Raw genomic sequence first — 20,622 nt, 5'->3', positions numbered from 1 at the left:
CGATGGGCCCTGTAAATGGATGCCTGGTGAATAGTGGCCTCTGCTTGCTCTTGTCATCAAGACTTTGCATGGGGACGTGGATGGCTTCATTGCGGATTTAGTGCGGACTTTTGACATGGCATGTATCACTTCCCTGTAGCGTTGTTGCCATGATCTGGTCGAAGTGTTTTCGTACGAGACGTTGGCGATGGAGACGACGTTGATGGTGATGGAGTGTTATTTCAAGGAGGTGAACGGGTGGTAAGTAAGCGTGGTGGTGGAGATGGGGAGATAAGGAGCATATATGGGGGTCGTAGCTGTGGTTGTGCCGTTGGTTTGTGGAGAATTCTTGTCGAGGTTGGACCGGGTTAGGAGCTTTGTGATGTTCATGGGAGTGGAGAGTGGCTCCTAGATTATAGGCCACGAGAAAAAGTGAATGGAATGTGGAACGCATTTTGCAGTGATACTGTTTGCAAAATGGGATTTGTTTAAGGGATAGCCTCTCCTCCGAACCAGAAATTAAAAAAAAGCAAGTAAATTTTGTCGCTAAATCCCCCTCCGAATGAGAGACAACTGTTTATAGAGGCTGTCTGTTTAAATATTAGCAATCATATCAATGAACGAGAAGGGAAACCCTTCACTCAACCCCATGAGAGATTCCGTGGAACTTGCCATGTGATACCCTTCGCCAGCCAGCTTCCTCAAATACTTCGCAATGAATAATCGCCATCATCCCATCTGGCCCCCTCCCGGCTTCTTACAATCCTTCTTCTGCTGCGCAATATTATCGGCTCTCTTCTTCACACATTCAGTGCACTCCCAGGCCGTAGTGCGAGGCGTTTCGAGCGTTCCCTTGCTTTTGCAGCGCATGTTTCTCTTATTTTCATCACATTTTATCACGCCATAGGCTGTGTTCAAGACTTTCGCGCAATCTGGACCTTTGCAGATGATTTTCTCGATCGTGTCGATGCACCTGCAGGGATTGGAGAGATGTCAGCGCATTCATTTAGCTGAGATATGAGAATTTAGGTGGGGGAATTCGGAGATACTGAATACTACATTTTGTGACTGGTCAATCAAGTGGTTTCAAAGATACGAAAATGGTGACAGCGCTTCTCAGATCAGTTTGCTGTAAAAGAGACGGGTTCGGAGTTTTGACAATAATTCATTCACATGCCTGAGTTGGAGAGGACGTATCCGTGAGGATCTTGTACTTAGACAATGCAGCAGGCACTCAGTGTTCGCTTTCCGTCTCGGCGAATGTCCAGAGCTCACAGTTCAAGGCAGTCGTGAAGAGTGGCCGGAAAAGGCGGTGAGGGAGCCAATTCTCGTCGTGACCAGCACTCGACGCATGGTTGTGATCAAGCTCTATAAACAGCAGCGAAGTACTATTGAAATTCACTCAGGGGTGTGAGGCCATTCGGAAGGCCGTACATTTCCCTCCATATGATTGTATTTCGATCTACTTTGACACACCAAACTCGATGAGTATGAAAAGGGAAAACATGAAAAGACAAGGTATCATGCGGGCAAAGCTTCGGCCTCAATTCGCATTTTGATGGGCATAATGTTGAGAGAACGATCAATCGCTACATGAAATGATTCCGAGAAGTTAACTTGAAGACCAAGATGCGCGCTTGGGGTCATTCACTTCTACAGCAAATCACGATTCGCTTGGCTAGCAAAACGCAGCGGTCAGCAGGCTGGCGTGCAAATTTCTTCCTAGGCCAAGTAAGAGAGAGACCCAGCTTCTTGAGCATCCTTTAATAGGTCCATATCGCCGACTGGATGCAAAAAACCCCATTGCGACGTTCGCTAACTGTAGAAACTCGAAAAGGTACGCAGCCTAGGCTTGATATTCAAAGCATCCACCAGACTCTAGTCTTGATGACACAATATTCAACACAGGCCAGACTTCCTATTCGAGCATTCCAAGACATCTAGTAACGACACGGCTGAGGGAAGTATTCACACTCAGGAGATCTGCGGTGGAGCCTTACACGGCCGTGGCTTACCATTGTGGAGACACACATCTGGGGGTGTCGACACATGGACCCATATAACTCCACCTCCTCCCCCTCCCCCCCCCCCATCATTTCCCACAAGTATAAATACGGGATCCCCTCAGCAACTCCGATCTCGGAAGAGGAAAATCTCCAAAAAGGGATAAGGCTGCGTTGTGCACCAAGAAGGGGCATGAGACACGAATGTAGACCATTCATTTGCGAATTCGTCGTGCTGAATGTTCGTCCTAATTTCAACGTCCTTCGCGCTATCTGAGCCTATTGTTGTTGTCCCACCATACCAGCGAGCGAATCCCTACGATTGCCTGGAGGGAGAGCTAAATTAGCACAGAGCGTCCACTCGCTCCATTATAACATAAGACGCAGTTTTCGCGTCATCTAGCGCTATAGCTGTCGAATCAATGGCACTCCGCCAGTCAATTGAGTTTATGCAGACCGTTCTGCAACGTCCCTCCGTCCCTCCGTCGCGATGTTTTAAATACATAAGATACACTAGCTCTAGCGGCTGCTGACTCAGCCACCTTTTCAAATAAATTACCGCTCCTGTGCCTGTTTACCGTCAACACCGATCACAACCTTCGCCCTCCAATCCTATCGAGGCCACAGAATGCGACTGTTCTGACGACAGTGGTGGCTCCGATGGAAACGCCAAGCGTACGATTCCTCCTCACGACCCTTCCCCCTCAGCCTCATCCCTCAATCCCTCAACCCCCCCCCCCTCCCCCGCACTTGGGATCTTAGACCAAGCAGGCACTTATAACGGCATGTGAGAAAGAGCTCGGAGAGCGTCCTCATATATTCAAAGAAGAGAGGGATCGCAACCCTGAGGGGCTGAACCAGTGGATGGATTGAGCGTCTATTATGCGGCAGAGAAGAGCTGGGATTGGTACGTACGTAGGGGTGACAGCTGCGTAAGGGAAAGGGGGTGTTGTGGTAGGTTAAGGTAAGGGAGGGGTGGTAGGGTGGAAGAGCAGCGTCTGTACCATGCAAACGATTGCTTGGTTGATTGATTGGGTGGGTGGGCTGGATGAGAGGTTTTTTTTCCAGATTGCACAGATATTGAGGGGATTTGGATTAGAGATGAGCATGCATGCGTGCGTGCGTGAAGATGGTGTGGTTGGCTCAATGGGTGGGGTGGGGTGTACGTGTGTCTGCTGGAGGTGTAGAAGAGAGAGAGAGAGAGAGAGAGAGGAGGCAACAGTGGGGTTTGTGTTATGATGGGAACGGGGCGTGGGAAAATAAAGTGTGCAGATGGGTGGGTAGAAGTGTGGGGTGCTTTAGCAGCTTTTCTGTGATATTTTTGTTGGAAATTCAGGGTATGTTTTAAACATTTTTTATCAATCTTGAGAGTTGTGTATCAAGAAACATACTTATCCTCTGGCCTCCCTACAATCCCTACACCCCCTCCCCCTTCATGAGAGTTCTGTCGGCTGCGTATCTGGTGAGGCGCCGTCGATCCTATCCGACATGGGTGTGACATGCACGTCTCGAGAGATAGGTACAACATCCTGCGCTACGATCCCCGTATCATTCGTGACCGTGTTGCTTCTTCTCGAACGCAGGCTGCCAGTGCAAACCCACCCTATCCCCTCTTGGTGAACATCAAATAGCATACTCCTTTCCCTGGCCTCCTTCACGTCAATCCAATCTCCCAACGTCAGGAGCACGTCAGCGGCAGCTTCCATCGAGATATAGCCATCTGGGGGTGTTGGAGGCCCGATTTTGATGGCGATTGACGGGCTATTAACGGAGACGAGAGTGTCGAGATCACCGCCTTTCCTCTGCATTCGCAAGGCGAGGCTGCCCAGAGCCCTTTGGATGGTGTAGGGTGGAAATTGGCGAGCAGGTACTTTGAAGCCGACTGTTAGGGAGAGCGAGTCCTGGCGTTGGACGGGAATCCCTGTCATGGACGCAACGATTGGGGTTGTGTCGTTCGTACCTACGATGGACGTAGTTGTCTTCGTTGTTGTTGTGTCAATTGTGTCTTGCTGGCGCGAGACTAGTACGCTCACGGATGTGTTTGCGGTGTTTCCATCCGGAGGGAATCGCTTCAGTGCACCTGTAACAAGCCGCTTCCACCCGAGTTTGATTTTGAAGACGAGGTCTTTACACCTTGCATCGTCCTCATGTATCCAATCACCCAAAGAACGAATAGCGTTCGCTGCAGTAGACTTTGAAATTATGTCCTTGACCTCTCCTTCCGGTAGCAAGGAAATGGTCGAAATGCCTGGCTGCGTCCTGGACTCTCGTTCTCTAAGGGGACCACCTTCATCCTCGAGATCATGAGCAAATGCAGGAAAGAGTGGTTGGAGTTCAATACAATCGATTGTGTCATTTCCGAGATCGATAACCATGTGGAGCTCTGGCCGGTGCTGTATAGGTATGACGAAATGGTTGTCTGGACTGAACATGTCGCTGTTGTTAGTCTTGTTCGTGCTTATCGTGGTTATGTCATTCGTGTCTCTGTCTTGGATAGGTTGGCGCGATACAAGTATACTGGTCGACAAAGTGGTATTTGTCCCATTGTTACCATTATTGTCGGGATATAAGCCGCCCTTGGCGATCCACCCAAACTGGTTATGAAAGATATTGAAGACCAGTCTTTTATATCTCTCATCTGCATCTAAATCTATCCAATTACTTAGCGTCAGCATGGCGTCCGCAGCAGCCCATTCTGAGATCCAATGCTTTGGTCGGTCGTTTGGGGAAACGAAAACCGTGGCAATCCCCGGCAGGGTATCGGGTTCCCAATCTGTAAGCTCACCACCATGCCGTTGGAGGGCCAAAGCAAACCTACCAAGCAACTGCTGCACTTTCCTATCAAGAGTCGCTCTACCTGAGGTTTCGACCGTCATTGTAAGGTCTGGTTGTCGATCGACAGGGATGATTTCAGGATATTCCTGGTCAAGTGAGGAAGAGTTGACGGTCTTAACTGACCTTGTAGCGATGATATCTGTGTTGGTCGAATTTGAACTAGACGTGGAAACGGAACCATCCGGCTTGGATAACTCCCCCGCAACAATCCATCCTGTCTGCTTATGCAAGACATTGAATTTGAGCTCCTTGCTCCTCGCAACGCCCGCTTCGATCCAATCCCCTACCGTCAGAACGATATCTGCAGCAGCAGGACCTGATAGATAATGTATTGCACCCTCAGGAGGGCCTATCTCGATTCTAGCCACCTCGGGTAGAGTAACGAACTCAGATTCCCTGAGATCACCAAGACGCACGAGGCATTTGGCAAATGTACCGATCAAGGTCTGGACTCTACCTTCGATCGGTTGTTCTGCGAGATCGATCGTCAGTATGAGGTCTTCCTGGCGCTGTACAGTTATCAATTCTGTATAGAGCCCCCCAGAGACCAACTTCGCTCCTCCCGCTTCCAGTACATTAAAGCTTAAGACCTTGCTCCGTTGATTATCTTCCCTCATCCATTTCGCCAATGTAAGAATCACGGTGGAAGCAGTCCTGCCTGAGATGAATGATTGCGCATTCTCGACAGGTATGATAAATGCTCCAGCGAGGCCAGCAGTTGAGAACGGCTGTATGGTATTGAGATCCGCATCACCATCAAAAGCAAGATCAAGTGCGAACTGTCCTAGAAACCTTTGTACAGGGCCAGTGGGAATTTGCTGTGGTGCATCCGAGAGGACGACTTCTAGGCGAAGTTCCCTGGCGAGACCTGGGATAGGTAGAGTATCGCCGACATTCGTATTGTTGGCAGTGGCATTTAGAGAAGCGCTGATTGACGATGCCAAAGCACCAAAGCTGCTATTGGATGTCGAGGAGGGGTTAACAAGCAATGAAGCTACGCTTGTCAAGGTGCAAGAGTGGAGGATTGGCTTTAGGTGCATTTCGCGCTTTACAGGGGAATATCCCGAACCAATTACCGCTTTAGCATCGAGCTATTTCGCTGTCGAAATAATTTGAGCAGTATAATGATTGGAGATTGTTCAGCAGGTTATCCATTAAGTAGATGTTGTGACATTGGGCTCGTGTCGCGTATAACAGCTCTTGGTGTTGTGAAGAGAGACATCCAACAACCAACGCAGCACCTGTGGAGCCGCTCGAGCAGATACTCGCACCCCCAAATGGAACTTCAGGTGAATGAAATCTGATGTACGTAGTTTTGCTTGAAGGTCTTTCCTAGCGCCTGAGGAGTATTCAGGGGAAAAACTTCCATCGCTGTCCGTCGAGTCCATGGTGAATGAAGCCACAGAAATCATGTGGGCGCAAAGCCAGCTGCGATTTTCTCCAACACACCATCGTCAGCAATATCACTCACGTCCAGCAAGCGATCTTTAAGATATAGTCGATGCTGATTGGGTAGCCCAACAACCATGGTCGCCATCGCCAGGGGCCACGCCAAGAATGACGCCGTACTGGCCTTGACAGCAATTTTCAAGGAGCTGGGTACTTTCTTCAGAACGGTGGTATCTTGCTTCGCACCAACCTCGACCAATCCGAGCATGTACGGTATACTCAGGGACAGGTCATCCGCTAGGCTCTGGAGTTGGAGGGTTGCATCGAGTTGGATTGATGCTGCGGTGGGGTGGGCGTCGTGAATGAGAGGGGTGCAAAGTCGAGCTATGATATCGTTACTGATGAGACGAAGGGCTCGGTAGCGATTCCACATCCCTGCGTGACCGGCAGTGGGGTATATGTGGACGGTGCCACGAAATAACTTGCTGCCAACTCCGAAGTGGTCCTCACCCTTTACTGAAAGGGTGCTGTAACAGCTTTCGCTCGACATACGATCGGCCCATGAAGCTAAAGATGCTTCCAGAGCTTGACCTTCGGTAAGCAAAGAGCGGCATTTACGAAAGTGCTCCTTGCTGAATGCCATCCCGGGCATGAAGGACTCCACTAAGGCAGTGTTGAATCTGTGTTTCAGTCTGGCGGTCTCTACCATGCAGCGGTCTAGTTCGAGAGAAGAGCCAATCTCTCCGTATTTTGCGCCGTCGCGAAGCCACGGCGGTACTGGCATACTTCTTAGCAGTAACGATCTGACTAGCTGGCGCCGCACGAGCTTGTCGAGCTCGACACTATTTTCTTGCCGCCTAGGCTGTTGTCGTCGTAGGTTGAGCATAGCCATTGCGCCGTCGTGGTGAGCAAAACTTCGCGAAGCTATCTTTCCAATACCTCTTTTCGAAGGTTCCGGCGTTGTGCCAACGACGGAGTTCTCATAGAAGCTCAACAGCATCGCAGCGAGAAGGACATCGTCCAGTTTTGACTCGTTGGGGTCTTTCAATGCTAGGTTGGTCTTACACAACGCTTTTGAGTAGCTCTGATATCCTTTGGCTAGGGAGAATTGACTTCTTTGAGCGCGTGCGAATGTGGCGTGTGCGACCGCAGATATCGCCAGGCTCAAGACTGAAGAAGGGTCAGAGTAACATTGGCTTGTAGGGACGACTTTGGTGTGTCCATCCATTATTTCAAGAACGTCCTGAGGCCCCTCGACATAACACCGTGTGTAATATGTCAAGGCTTGGTCTTCTAGAGACGCATCAAGCGATGGTTGTGTGAAGATCTTCTGTGCTTTGAAGAGTACCATATCAGCTGTCGCAGTACCACTTGAAGTATTGGCAGAGTTCTTCGTGGCGGTAGACTTGGAAGGCAAAGAGTGAGTTCTAATTGTCAGCGAGGGCTTGACGTTGGGTCCCCGTGGGCGTTTCTTTTTGCCGACTGCATACTCGTTCTCATTGAGAAAGATGGCGTCATTGTTCTCCTCAACTATATCGCAGATTATCTTTGCCTTCTTGCAGCGCGCACAAGTTGGGCGAGCTTCATCGCACTAGTTTGAGTCAGAAAATACCAAATCTGTTGTTTTCTTAAGCCGTACCTTCACACGACGCTGCTTGCATGGACGGCACCCACGACTCGGAAAAGTCATATTGACTGACTGAAGGCAGAGAGGATGGCAACATGTTTAGTGGATCGACTGCCTTTTTCATTACTTTTGGCGTCTCCCTCCACAAACATCTTCACCAACGAACATGAAGCACTCCCCCTTTCGGACACACGATGCAGTAGTCCTGTTATTCTGTATATGAAACGCAGTTCGATTCAAAACATTCGCACGCAATGTTCTGAAACCAACAAACACGGTATCAGGAGGAAAGAAATACACGTTATAAGAAATGCCCCAATAGTGCTTACATGGCCGTCGATGACGTCACTCGCGGCCCCCTACGTGGCCCCTATCTCAATATTCATTCTTCCCCTTCCTCTTCCTCTTCCTCTTCCTCCTCTTCAAAAGTGTCCACTCACCGGCTTCGGGACATACGGCTCCTCCAAATACTTCATCTCCTCCTCACTAAGCTGCAGCCCTCGAATGGCACACGCCTCCTCCATCCTGCCCACATTCCCACTATTCAAACCAACAATCGGCACGCAACCCTTCCCCCTCAGCCACGCCAGCGCAACCTGCACCATCTTGCAACCCCTCTTCACAGCCACCTCCTCTACTCTCTTCACAATCTCCTGGTCCGCGTCCGTCACCCCCCCACCCATTCTCCCAGCCATCGCCTTGTTCAACTTACTCCTCTCCGTCTCAACCCCGAGCGGTTTCGCCAGCAGCCCGCCATATAGCGGACTCCACGGGATCAAACCAACGCCGCTCTCATTGCAGAATTTGTTCATCTCCCGTTCTTCTTCGCGGTAGCATAGGTTGTACGTGTTTTGCATGCTGATGAAGGGGGTCAGCTTGTGCATGGCTGCCACGTGTTGGAGACGCGCGAATTGGTACGTCCACATTGAGGAGGCGCCGATGTAGTGCACTTTTCCGGACTTGACCAGGTCGTGCAGCGCCGTCATTGTTTCTTCTGGGGAAACGGTCGGGTCGTAGCGGTGGATTTGGAGGAGGTCGATGTAGCTGGTCCCCAGCCGTGCGAGCGAGGCTTCGACGGCTTTGAAGATGGCGCCTCGGGAGAGACCTGGGCGAAATGAGTGTTAGCTTGGGGTACTGGTGGGTGCAACAGGTGTGTGCATACCGCCTTTGTTGACGTAATCCCTGCTCTGTTGCATTTGCGCCTCGTACATCCAGCTGAAGATGCCGGGTTCTTCTGGCACTGTCCCATAGAGCTTGGCCAGGATGGTCACCTTGTGTCGTGGTATCTCGAATTTCTTGAGCGCTTTGCCGATGATTTCTTCGTTCACACCGCTGGAGTAGACGTTGGCTGTGTCCCAGGTGGTCAAGCCTGTTGCGCTGTCAGAGCGTGATATGAGGTTGGTCCATGCAAGATCTCCTCACCTCTGTCCCAGGCTGCTTTCAACAGCTTCAACCCTTCCTCTTCTTCAATACACAAGCCCTGCCAGTCCTTACTGCCGATGTACATGGTACCGAAGATTGGTGAGGAGACCCGAAGGCCAGACTTGCCCAGCTGAACATACTCAACTTTGGTGGCATCGACGCTGCTTTGGAGCGAAGCAGGAAGAGAAGGTGTCGCCATGTTCTCTGATGTAGTGGAAGATTTGTGTCTGGGTAGTTGAAGAATGATGATTGCTTTTGATCCCCGAGATCTGCAAAACAAGTGAAGAAGGGCGATTGTTTATGGTCGCCGGAATCTGCATCCAGAGCGCCCTCTTATATATTCTCAAATCCATCCTGCTGGTCGGGGTCGGTGCACAGGAGTTTGTAGGATTTTTCAATCCGCGTCCGTCCAGATGGATATAGATTTCTCAGCTTTCTTCTCAGCTCTTGGCCTTTGTCGAGAGTATTGCCTGACATAGCTAGCTATACTTTCCAAAATGCAGCCTTCCACGCCACGTGCATGAAGCTATACCAATCTGTACTCGCTTTGTCATTCACTAAGCCGCATCTGGAGAAACTCGCGACTGGGTGAGCACTAATGCAAGGTACAGAATCCTGGACAAAGTCCGTAAAGTCCAGAACATAAACGCCGAGCATACAGATCCGGATTCTTCAACCCCATTCATCTTGAAGACCATCAATCCAGTTGTCGGCGTGTGAATGACCCATCTCCGATCTGGCCTGCGTCAGTGACACTGTTGATTGTCATCGAAGCAATCTTGCCCCTACATTTCAATCATTCTGAGTAGCCAACCCATCAAGCCACTGGTACGACCAAGAAATGCAGTTCATGTGATAGAATCGACATTAGTCATTCCGCTCTCTTTACGCCCCCAGAACTCACTCACTCATCGACAATAGAAGATCTTGCAACACTTCACAAGATCAGAGCCAGCTCTCCAGGACTGAGACCGCATAGCACCACACTTCCAGCCCCTCGCACCGTTCTTCGGCGACTTGCCAAGATTGTGATGAGCGAGGTCAATGCATGAAAAAAAACATCGTCTCCCCCGCCTGCCCACAGCTGGCGGCTGCAATTGTTGATACCGTTTCCACAAACCCCACCAACTCCTTATTTCATTCTCCATGCACACGCACAAAGACTCCATAGAGTATAATGGCATCTTCTTCATACGCTCACGAATTCGAGTCCACAAGATCGCCGCCCTTTCCCGAGACCCCGTATTTCCTTCTATGCATAATGACAATATGACAATGAAACACTTGATATCGCAGAAATACGCACGCAAAGAAAATGAACGCTCAGCCTCGCAGATGGAGGATCATAAGACAACAGCAAAAGTAGGGTTACACCACCTGCAGAGTTCGAACGGAGCTTAAGAGGGACCTGCGCTGTTTGTTTGCAAAGGGCACTTGCAGCTGCGTCTGAGATTGTGCGAAAGAGTAGGTGTTGCTTGGGATGTGTAGAAAATGACCAAATATAATAGCATTCTCGTCCACCTGCTGGCCTTATATCTCAGCGCAGCTGGCCTCACTCGCATACATACATACATACATACATACATGCACAAACCCAGTCTCCTCGCCTCTCGGTCGACAAAGACAATCATGCTAGAACAAAGTTTTACAATGCCAAATAGCCAGTTGAGCCTGCACCCCATGATGTTATCGTGGCAATAATGATATCTGTACACAAATATCTCGAGAATGCGGCTTTGAGATGCTTGGCTACTCTCCTTGCCATCTGTTATGTACACATCAAACTATTTTTCCTCAATGCTCCTTCCTTCTTTCACCTCCTGCACTCCCTTATTCCCTGCCATCATCGCCCTTTCCTCATCCCCTTTCACCCCCATCTATCCTCCCCCTTATTCCAAAAACCCCCACAAATTATTCAACCCCTCGCTCAAACTCGGATGTGCAAACACCGCCCCTTGCACTCCCTCCCACGTCACTCCTCCCATCATCGCCATCTGCACAACGGCCATAACCTCCCCGCCCTCCAACCCCAAACACGTAAACCCCAGAATCCTCCCCCTCCCCTCCCCTCCCTTCTCAACAACAGCCTTCATCACCCCCCTACTCTCCCCACACTCCAGCGCGCGCGCCACATACGCCATGGGCATCTTCGCCACCGCCACGTTCTCATCGCCGTGAATCTTTCGTGCTTCAGCTTCATGGAGGCCTACGTGGCCGAGTTGGGGGTCTGTGTACGTGACGTAACAGTCCAAGCGATCTTTGGTGGTGCGTTTCATCCCCTCCCTCCCCGCCCTCCCCGGCCCAGGGTCAATCAGGTTGGCGGCCAGGATACGAAAGTCGTCGTACGAGACGTGCGTGAAAGCAGGTCCGCCCTTGACGTCGCCGAGGGCGTAGATGTGCGGAACGTTGGTCTGCAGGGTCTCGTCTACTTTGATGTAGCCGTGGGAGTCGAGGGCGATACCCGCTGCTTGGGGGCTAGGATGTCGGTATTGGGTACGCGGCCAGCGGCTGCGAGGAGGTGGGAACCCTGCAATTCGTGGGAGTTGCCGTCGCTGGAGAGGACGGAGAGGACGATAGGCGATGATTCAGAGGTGGATATGCTTGTCGCTTTGGTGCTGAGGAGGATGGTGATGCCGTCTTCTTCCAGGATCTCCGTCATGGACTCCGCGATGTCTGGGTCCTCGCGAGGAATTAGTTGCGCGCCTCGTTGTATGATTGTCACGGCGGCGCCTAGGCGGCGGAAGAGCTGGGCGAATTCTAGACCTATGGGTCCGCCGCCTAGGACGATGAGGTGGGAGGGCACGACGTCAAGTTCGAGGATCGAGGTGGAGTCTAGCACGCGCGTGCGATCGACGCTTTCAAGACCACGGAGGACGAGGGGGGTAGGGCGTGCTCCCACATTGATGAAAAATTGATCTGCTGAGATGGTCTTTTCAGGTTCTGCCGGAGAAGAAGGTGAGATAGTCACGGTATGTGGATCCACGAATTTGGCCGTCCCTGTGATCAATTCGATACCGGAGGACTGGACTCGCCGTTCTGAGCCGCCGCGAAAGCTATCGACGATATCGCGCTTGCGTTGGCGGATCTTCTTCATGTCGATGGTTGGGGCAGAGGGCAGATTGACGCCGTAGTCTTGAGAGCGGCGAGCGAGGTATGCGACTCGTCCGCTGGCGACCATGGTTTTGGTGGGTGTGCATCCCTCGTTGATGCAAGTGCCGCCAATGTGGGTGCTCTCGATTAGGGCAACAGACTTGCCTGCTTTGGCAAAGGCGCCTGCTAAGGGTGTGCCACCTTGACCAGAGCCGATGACCACGGCGTTGAAATGCTGTTTAGACGACATCTTACGGTAGTGTTTCAGTGGTGCGCTTCTTTGGAGGTGGACGTGGAGAGAGCAGAGACTGATGTTGAATTTGAATCTGGCTGTACAGAGCATTTATCACCCACCGAAAACGTATCTAGACATCTTAACGAAAGAAATATCAGGAATGCTTGAGCATATCGATATAGGTGCTCAAAGACGTAGTAACCGGAACCCCGCGGCTGACTGTGCAGATGGCGTGAACCCGTGCGGCGGGGCACAACAAGCGTCCAAACGACTGGTTGCCCTTCATTCTAGTTGGGGATTCGTATTATTCAACAAGTGTAGTATTGAAGGTGATTTGAGCTTAGCTGATAGCGTTTCCACTCCGCTAGTGTGGATATAAAGGGGGTTATAATTGTGTCAATGTCAATCAGTCAATATTCAAAGTAGGCGAAGGCTGCAGCGTCAACTTTGTCAATATGAAGGGAAGAGGAAAAGTATTTCCAGGGGATAGATTGTTCAAGCATGGATAACTTGTCGAGGAGGGTCGATTGAGGTCGAATGCGATTGTGTGGACGTGTGAATACTTGCAGAAGAACAGAAGGGCCGCTCCAGGTTGAGGTTGCAGAACGACAGACATAGACGCTCGATAGCACTTAGGTTGATGAGTAATGTATACTGGTATAAATAGAGCTGAACTGATGAGACAGTATGTTTGATGAAAATGAGACCGAGAAAAATATGTTCCAAGTTGTACAGCTTTCCCTTGTACTTTGCGCAATCCATTAATACTCTGCCAGCCGTATACGCCAACATTGAAAAGATTGAGAATTATTCTCATAAGCTGCCCTGAGAATACTGAGTACTATCATGTAGTTGTACGTCGCCAACACCTGTCGGCAGAGCTGGCAATGATAAAGTTCCATGGCGTCAAAGAATGTTAAAAAAAATCGGTGTAGAAGACGTCGTACCAGCGAAGCTCGTCCACGGTCTTCTTCAAAAGCAAGCAAATCTTCATGCAGTCAAACTTATCTGACTTGACCCCCATTGAAGAAATTTGTCATATTTCGCTGTACTGCCTCAAATTTAGTGAACCTACACGACTCGCTCTCCAGATGATTGAACATAGCAGCCAGCGTCTTGAATTGCAATCCACAATTCTTGCTATTGGGGCAGTGATATATTTGCTGCATGTGTGCAGGACTCTTCAGATGCTGGTCTAGATGCGCAGGAGCCCTGAAGCAACGATGACATAAATAGCACTCGTAGTCATGTCCGTTATACGCGTTAGAAGTCGACCATGTCTCCTCGCGGTCGTCTTTCCACTCGAGGAGTTTGTTTGTGAATAGACCTTGAGAATCGCGTTGTTTTATGAGTTTGTAGATGCTTTCTCGATTGACTACGCTGGCGTTGGGACAAGACCCAGTCTCAAGGTGGTTAGATACGCCGCTGGCCGTGGTGAAACCCTTCCGGCAGAAGGGGCATGGAACGTCAGAGCCACGGTGAGTTTTCGAATTCATATGCTTGAGTGATGTCAGCACGTTGAAAACACTTGTTGGATTCGACTTTTCGAGTTGGTAAAAATGACTTACCATACGAAGATTGTTAGCATTGTCAAAGTTCCGTCGACAGGACTGGCAGTAGTGTTCCCAGTGTCCCACAGCATTCATATGCTGCTCTTGGGCCCCTGGGCTGGCGAACTTGCGATCACAGGTCTCGCACTCCCAACGCTCGTGGCCGCATTCGTCCATGTGGATGTTTCGTTCATCCGGGTCGTTGAATTCCTCGTCACAACCATCACATTCGTAGGTTGGAGCCCAATGGTCAAGAGCGTTCATGTGTTGTCTACAAGCATGCCAATTGGAAAATTCGCGATCGCAAGTTTGGCATTCTTCGGCCATGGCTACGGTGATCTTCGGGGAGAGATTGGATTAGAAGATGAAAAAGGTTTACCAAAAGTGAGGAATGATGAAGGCGACCTCGTCTGCTCTGTATCAGCGGCTAGACTACACCAGCCAAGATCAGCCAAATATCTTGACAACGATATCTCACAAGTTATACGAAGAAGCGACGCTCTATCGTATTTGCTGTGAGGGGCTGGAGGGGCAGCGGGAGGGGCGGGGGAATCTCATTCTCTTGGCACGGACTCTCCCCTGGCTTGCATAAAAGCACAAGCTGTGTATATTCTGTGCACAAGCTACACAGACGGGTATGGATGCAGAAGGGCATGCCTTACCAGTCGTTGCTCTCCAATGGCAGAAAGACACAAAGATTCAGCAGAAGACCGAAACTCGAGGTGCTGAGCCGAATAGTCGCAAGCAAGGATAGAGGAGTCAGATTTGGTTAGCAAACGTGGGAATGTACTGAGCTTCTCTTCTCCGTTGTGCAGTCTCCAAACCAATCTCCCAGCAGCGTCAAGCTCTCTGACGGACCCTTGCCAAGCCCCTCCAGCACGCCCATTTCCACCTCATTGTGTCAACTTCGAGCCCCCAACCACAACCCCAGTCTCATTCAACCCCAATCCACCATGATGCTGCGTCCGCCCAAGCCCGACCACAACCTTCCCCCCCAGCCCCACCCTCACATGGCCACCACGTAGCTTCGCCAACGGCACATCCAACATACACTTCTTGAAGATCTGAGTGCAGCCAAGCTGGATATCCCACCAAGACACATAATCCAAGGCGCTCGAGGGATCAAGATACACGGACGCCTCGCACAGTCTGTAGGAGGTGTAGTCTAGGTCGGCGCCCGCGAAGACGAAGGAATCTTTGTCTTGCGGCCATGAGAGGAGTGCTGTCGCGCAGTCGCAAGCGTCGAAGTCTGGCTCGTAGTCCCGTGCGCATTGGACCTCGTTGTTACTGATGGGAGGTTGGGGGGTTGAGAGGGGTGTTGATGCATTGGTTGATCCTGATGGGATGGATGCTGCAGATATGGTACTGATGAATAGGAGAGCCGCAGCGAAAAGAAAGAAATGCATGGTCATCGTTTGCAAGAAAGAGAAGTCATGGTGGGTTTTTCGGCAAGCTGTCATGGTATTCCTCCAATGGGGATTGTGCTAGACATGTTCTAGTGCGCGTAAAGCGCGGCTCAATGCATCTCACGGCATCACGAGCGGTGGAGAAGGACTCAGTAGGTCAGATTCGTGACCATGTATATCCCATAACCGCAACACATCCATTTTGGGCAACATCTCAAAAAATCAAGATAGAAATCTCGTCATAAAATCTTTTCGATAGAAGTCTTGGCGTGATGAATGCCAAGCCTTTGAGCGGACGAATGTTCGTCCGCGTGTGTTCCCTCACCAATCTCGTACAGGAACTTGAGCGCACCTTATAGCCACTACCTTTTCCCTAGATCAGCCTTCTCATCAACCTAGAGTGTCTAAGATGAGCCTTAAGCGAGTACGTTACATCGTCTTCTCAGATGCGCTAGAGTCATTGGCTGAGGCAGCCGAATGACCAGGTACGGAGCAAGCGTGGTTAAGCAGAAGACTCGACCGAGAAAGAGCCGTAACATTGATACATATCTATCGATGGAATATACTTTGAAGCTTCAAAAGCATTCTCATTCAATTCCTCTTTTAGGGGGTAGACAATCAGGCTCCTTGTCCTAATTTGCCCTCGAGCTCGCAATATGCGAATCCCAAGCTCTTCCTGCATATTCCTCGTCTTACTGCCATTGATTTACTCGCTCCCCCTCAGTACAACAAATGAGCATATGAAGGTAAACAGAGCCTCAAAATCGCTCTTCCCAGCGAGCAAGCTGACAGCCCACCGTAGTTCTCCTGGGTTCCAAGATCCATCGCCCAGATCGAAGGCAAAGAAGAGATAGTAGGAAGAGCGGAGGACCTTAAGATCGCAGCAACGAATTGCGCAATGTGCCATGGTCTGAACGGTGGCCCTTGAAGCTGAAGATGGACACTTCACATTACAGCGTCGGTACTTGATAAAGGAAAGGATATGACAATATCACAGCTGAGGCTCAGCAGCAGAAAACAATGAATGCAAGACCCATACATTCGCCCTCGCTCACCTCCACGTGCCCCTCCCAATCACACACTCACTCTCCCTTCTCATCCCCCCTCCGCCTTGACCTTCCCCTCCCCCTCCTCCTGCCCCTTCTCACCACCCCCTTTCTCACACCTACACCACGCCATGCGACCACAGTCCGCACACATCCATCGCCTTTTCATATAGCCGATAAGTAGGGTCCTGCACCAGTAAAGTTAGCTCATCTCCCCTTCCCCCACCTTCCCCTCCCTTCCCTTCCTTTCCCCTTTCCCCATCCACCCCCCAACCCCCAACCACATAAAAACAAAAACCAACACCAAGAAGAGAAAGAGAGATAGAACTTACGACAAACCCAGCGTAACACTAATCCCCAACGCACTCACCCCCTATCCCCCGAGCGACGCGGGAAAAGTATCGGTTCCAGCCACAGCCCATAGGGCAGGAAGAGGATGTACGCGAACACGGCAGTGAAGATGGATGCGCGGATTATTGAGCTGTGGGATGGCTTCCCTCCCTCTTCTTCTTCTTCTTTGGTGGACTTGGTAGATGGGGGGGACGGAGATGGGTCGGAGGGAAGGGAAGGGGAGGAGGGATTATGGGGGAGAAGGGGCGTGGATTCATTCATAGAAAGGCCGGGCTCCCTGGGTCGTGTGGGCGCGGCGCGTGGTTGTGATTGCAGTTGTGAGGAGGGCTGACTGTTTGGGGAGGGGTTGGACATCATTGCGGTTATTGAATGAGTGGAGGAGAGAGGAGGTGAGGGAGGTGGGTGGAGGATGAGGTAGACAAGGCTGGTATGAATAGCTGGGGTGACCGCGGCATCGCGGGGTAAAATGATTAGACTGAGATCTAGGGAGGATGGTGGGACTTGGCTTTTATTGGCATCTCGTGGTTGATCATGAAGCTTGGTCTATATATTGTATGTGAGCGTAGTTCTGCTCCGCTTTGTTGGAGGGTTATTTGTGGAAGCTTGAACGTTGACGTTGGCATTTTTCACAGCCTATCTAGTAACAGCATTTCGCCCTGGAGATAAATCATATACAGAGAAACAAACCCAACAGCATCTCCCTAAAAAGCCGTAAACGAACAAACGCCATCCCAAGCCGCATGCCCTTTTCCCTTTTGAAATCGCAAACACCCAAACAAGTCACCGTCAATCACCAATCAAACTCCCCTTCTCACGACATGCCTATTTCCCAGCATCCCTAGCCCTAACCCACCCCTTCCGTGCATTATTCAGCACAATCCCCCCAACACCAACCGCAACCGCATTGGCCATCAAATGCTTCCTCAACTTATCCCTCCTCTCCTTCTCCGTCATCTCTGCGCCAGCTCCCCTATCCCGTCTACGCTCCTGATACGCTTTATTCGCCTGATAAACATTATTCGCCGCACTAACGGTCGTGACGCACGCCATCGTCGTGGCAAACAACTTGGCATTCCGCGCGTTGCGTTTCGCTTTCATCTCCTCCCATTCAGCGGGATCATAGGCGCGATTCCTGCTGGTTTTGCGTTCGTCGTCGGATGACGAGGAGGAAGAGGACGTGGATGAGGAGCGCCGAGAGCGGTAGCGCACCACTGGTCCTTTCTCCCGCGTGGACACTGCCCAGGCGTCCCCGTTGCGGGCTGTGGAGCGAGAACGGCTGGGTCGTCGCATGAGGGTTAGGTCTCGGGGATCGTGCCGCTGCTCCTTTTCGTCTCGGGCCGGTGGTGGTGGAGACCGTTTACGGGAGTGAGAGCGAGCGCGATTGTGAGCGTGAGATGGACCTGGGCGGAGGCCGGCGTCGGAATGGGAGCGCCCATGACGGGGGTGAGGCGTCGGTGGGTACTGTGGGGCTGCGAGATGGGAGGCGGCTTTTGGTGGGGATGGTTGGGTGGGTGCGAAGCGGGGGCGGAGAGGTGAGGGGGAGATCGAGCGGCGCGAGGCGCTAGAGCGACGGCGAGATATTGTTGAGTGGGAGGGGGGGCCGAGAACCCATTCTGGTCGGGAAGGATACATGGATTTTCTGGGGTAGGGGTCTGGATTTATTTAGTGGTGAGTTCGTCTGGGGAGCGGAGTGGAAGCAAAGACATACGTTCATCAAATGCTGTTGATGCTACTGCTGCCATTGTCTTTGCGAATGTAGTTACGAGATTTGGTCGGTCTGGCTTGGTGACCTTTTCACTCGAGTGGGAGTGTTCTCCTGTTGGTGCAATAGAGCTTGCTTGAACGGTTGACTTGAAGAATCAGATCATTGCAATCACATATTCTGTCTTTGATGCAGATGAGAACATAAAGGTAGACAATCAGACAGAGCGAGCCGTCGTAGATAAGAAAAGGAGAGCAGAGAATGGGGGGAAAGGCTGAGCATCAGGATGTTGTTTCAGTTCCAACACAGCCGAAATCCTTCAAACCACAACATTCTTGAAACAGGGATCACTTGTCGCACCATCTTACAGTCCACATTGCGTGGTATTTTGGGATATTTGGAGAAGAAAGAAGTACCGTGTAGCTTTCCAAGTCATAGTCGTATCGAGTGGAGAAGAGGCCGTGGACGCAATGACCCAGAAAGGCATGGCACTTTCGCAGCCTGTCTACCTTTCCACATGCTCTCTTTCCATAACTCGATGACAATCAATAATAGAAGTAGGTAGTCTCGTGTGTCAACATGAAGCAAAACGCACACTGTATGAAATATCCTTCACGCGTTCCAAAGAACGGCGTGCAGTTCCCCCGATTGACGACGGTGAGGACTTGTCGTAACACGCAAGGATTGGATTGTCAAGATCCTTCAGAATTTGAAGGCAGTCGATCATCGAATCCTCGATGTTATGCTGTCTAATGACAACCACACTTCCGTGCGCAGCTGGCGAAGATGAGAGGAAGAGGACACTCCTGCCCCCCCATTTCCCAACATAAGCGCCCTCATATGCCCCTCCGCCCCCATCACAATCACAGCCCCTGGCGAAGTCGCAATAGCCCTCGATCTTTCCAGTTGAAGCCACTGGACTAAGTTGTAGACCATTACCCATCAATAAACACTCCATAAAGATCGAGCAAGAGTATGAAAATAAAAAGAGTCGAGATCGAAAATCCGGGGAAAACAAGATTTGCCACCGCCAAGCCTTTTCTCTTGGCAATGGCACAGCATGACCTCCTCAGCAAGGTACAACACAGTTCACCATCTACATCTCATCAAATACAAGAACAAAGCCAAGTAAGTCGAAGGAGATTTGAAAGAGCAAAAAGATTTGACCGAGGGGCGATTCGAACACCCAATCTTTGGTGCCGAAAACCAACGCCTTAACCATTAGGCCACACGGCCGACTTTTCTTCGAAATCTGTGAGCTTCCGCCATCCAACGATCACTTAATTCTTCTATTAATATATATAATCTACATTTTCAACCCGACAGCAGTCCGGAAGCCCACGTTGTTCTTCTACCTTATACAATCTGTTCAGCCAAGGACTTTGGTCTACACACTTGGAGTGATTTACCACTGACATCATGGTACACAACTCTACTCATTTCCTCACATCATTATTAACGGCATATCATACTGCACTTTTTGCTTTTCAAAGATTTACTACCCTGCCAGGACAAAATAGGCAACAACCTTCCGGCAAATCTATGTAAGTTGCTTCATTCACATGGACCACCTATGAGTCCTCCAGTGAGTATGATTTGTGCATTCACGCCACATGAACTCATCCCCAATGTCAAACTTGCCTCTAATTGTTCGGCAGATATGCCATTATGCTCTCGTATCTCTGTCACCATGTTTTATTAATCCTTACACTGTCAAATCTTCTACACCAACTCTGTAAGCACTATACCAGTCCAAACATCGTTTTCGCACATCTACAAAGTTTCTGCACGAACACATCATTTGAAACGATATCTTGGAGCCAATCTTGTCCGCAGAATTGAAACTCCTTTCGTTTCAAAGCCTCCTTAAGCCACCTGATACCACCTTCCTGCTGGCAGTAAAATTACAGCTACCGATTTCAATTTCTTTTGTTTTGACGCTCGTCTTTGGCGCTCACACCGCCGTAAGCAAAGCGCTCGGCAGCCC

At 50.5% G+C, this 20,622-nt stretch overlaps 5 protein-coding genes and 1 non-coding gene across 6 annotated transcripts; all 6 read right to left on the bottom strand.

Moving 5' to 3' along the window:
• Positions 1-3,415: 3,415 nt before the first annotated feature.
• On the bottom strand, positions 3,416-6,205 carry KY384_006710 (uncharacterized protein; the record flags this gene model as incomplete). The annotated part of the gene is made up of 2 exons (XM_044815203.1): positions 3,416-5,685; positions 6,127-6,205. 2 exons carry the CDS (start codon positions 6,203-6,205, stop codon positions 3,416-3,418), a joined length of 2,349 nt encoding a protein of 782 aa, XP_044668303.1.
• A 20-nt stretch (positions 6,206-6,225) lies between these two features.
• On the bottom strand, positions 6,226-7,896 carry KY384_006709 (uncharacterized protein; the record flags this gene model as incomplete). The annotated part of the gene is made up of 2 exons (XM_044815202.1): positions 6,226-7,611; positions 7,819-7,896. 2 exons carry the CDS (start codon positions 7,894-7,896, stop codon positions 6,226-6,228), a joined length of 1,464 nt encoding a protein of 487 aa, XP_044668302.1.
• A 319-nt stretch (positions 7,897-8,215) lies between these two features.
• On the bottom strand, positions 8,216-9,454 carry KY384_006708 (uncharacterized protein; the record flags this gene model as incomplete). Its single annotated transcript, XM_044815201.1, has 4 exons — positions 8,216-8,251; positions 8,274-8,938; positions 8,996-9,202; positions 9,256-9,454. The coding sequence occupies 4 exons, from the start codon at positions 9,452-9,454 to the stop codon at positions 8,216-8,218; spliced, it is 1,107 nt and encodes a 368-aa protein (XP_044668301.1).
• A 1,690-nt stretch (positions 9,455-11,144) lies between these two features.
• Positions 11,145-12,595, bottom strand: KY384_006707 (uncharacterized protein; the record flags this gene model as incomplete). The annotated part of the gene is made up of 2 exons (XM_044815200.1): positions 11,145-11,666; positions 11,717-12,595. 2 exons carry the CDS (start codon positions 12,593-12,595, stop codon positions 11,145-11,147), a joined length of 1,401 nt encoding a protein of 466 aa, XP_044668300.1.
• A 989-nt stretch (positions 12,596-13,584) lies between these two features.
• KY384_006706 (uncharacterized protein) lies at positions 13,585-14,394 on the bottom strand (the record flags this gene model as incomplete). Its single annotated transcript, XM_044815199.1, has 1 exon — positions 13,585-14,394. The coding sequence occupies one exon, from the start codon at positions 14,392-14,394 to the stop codon at positions 13,585-13,587; it is 810 nt and encodes a 269-aa protein (XP_044668299.1).
• A 5,404-nt stretch (positions 14,395-19,798) lies between these two features.
• KY384_006705 lies at positions 19,799-19,871 on the bottom strand. The gene has a single exon. It is a non-coding gene; the product is annotated as a tRNA-Arg (tRNA).
• Between the last annotated feature and the right edge of the window lie 751 nt (positions 19,872-20,622).

The sequence above is a fragment of the Bacidia gigantensis genome, assembly GCF_019456465.1.
Source record: "Bacidia gigantensis strain McMullin 20006 chromosome Unknown contig_249, whole genome shotgun sequence".
NCBI classification, from domain to species: domain Eukaryota; kingdom Fungi; phylum Ascomycota; class Lecanoromycetes; order Lecanorales; family Ramalinaceae; genus Bacidia; species Bacidia gigantensis.
Note: the sequence above shows the minus strand (reverse complement) of the source record. Positions and strands in the feature narration are given on the sequence as shown.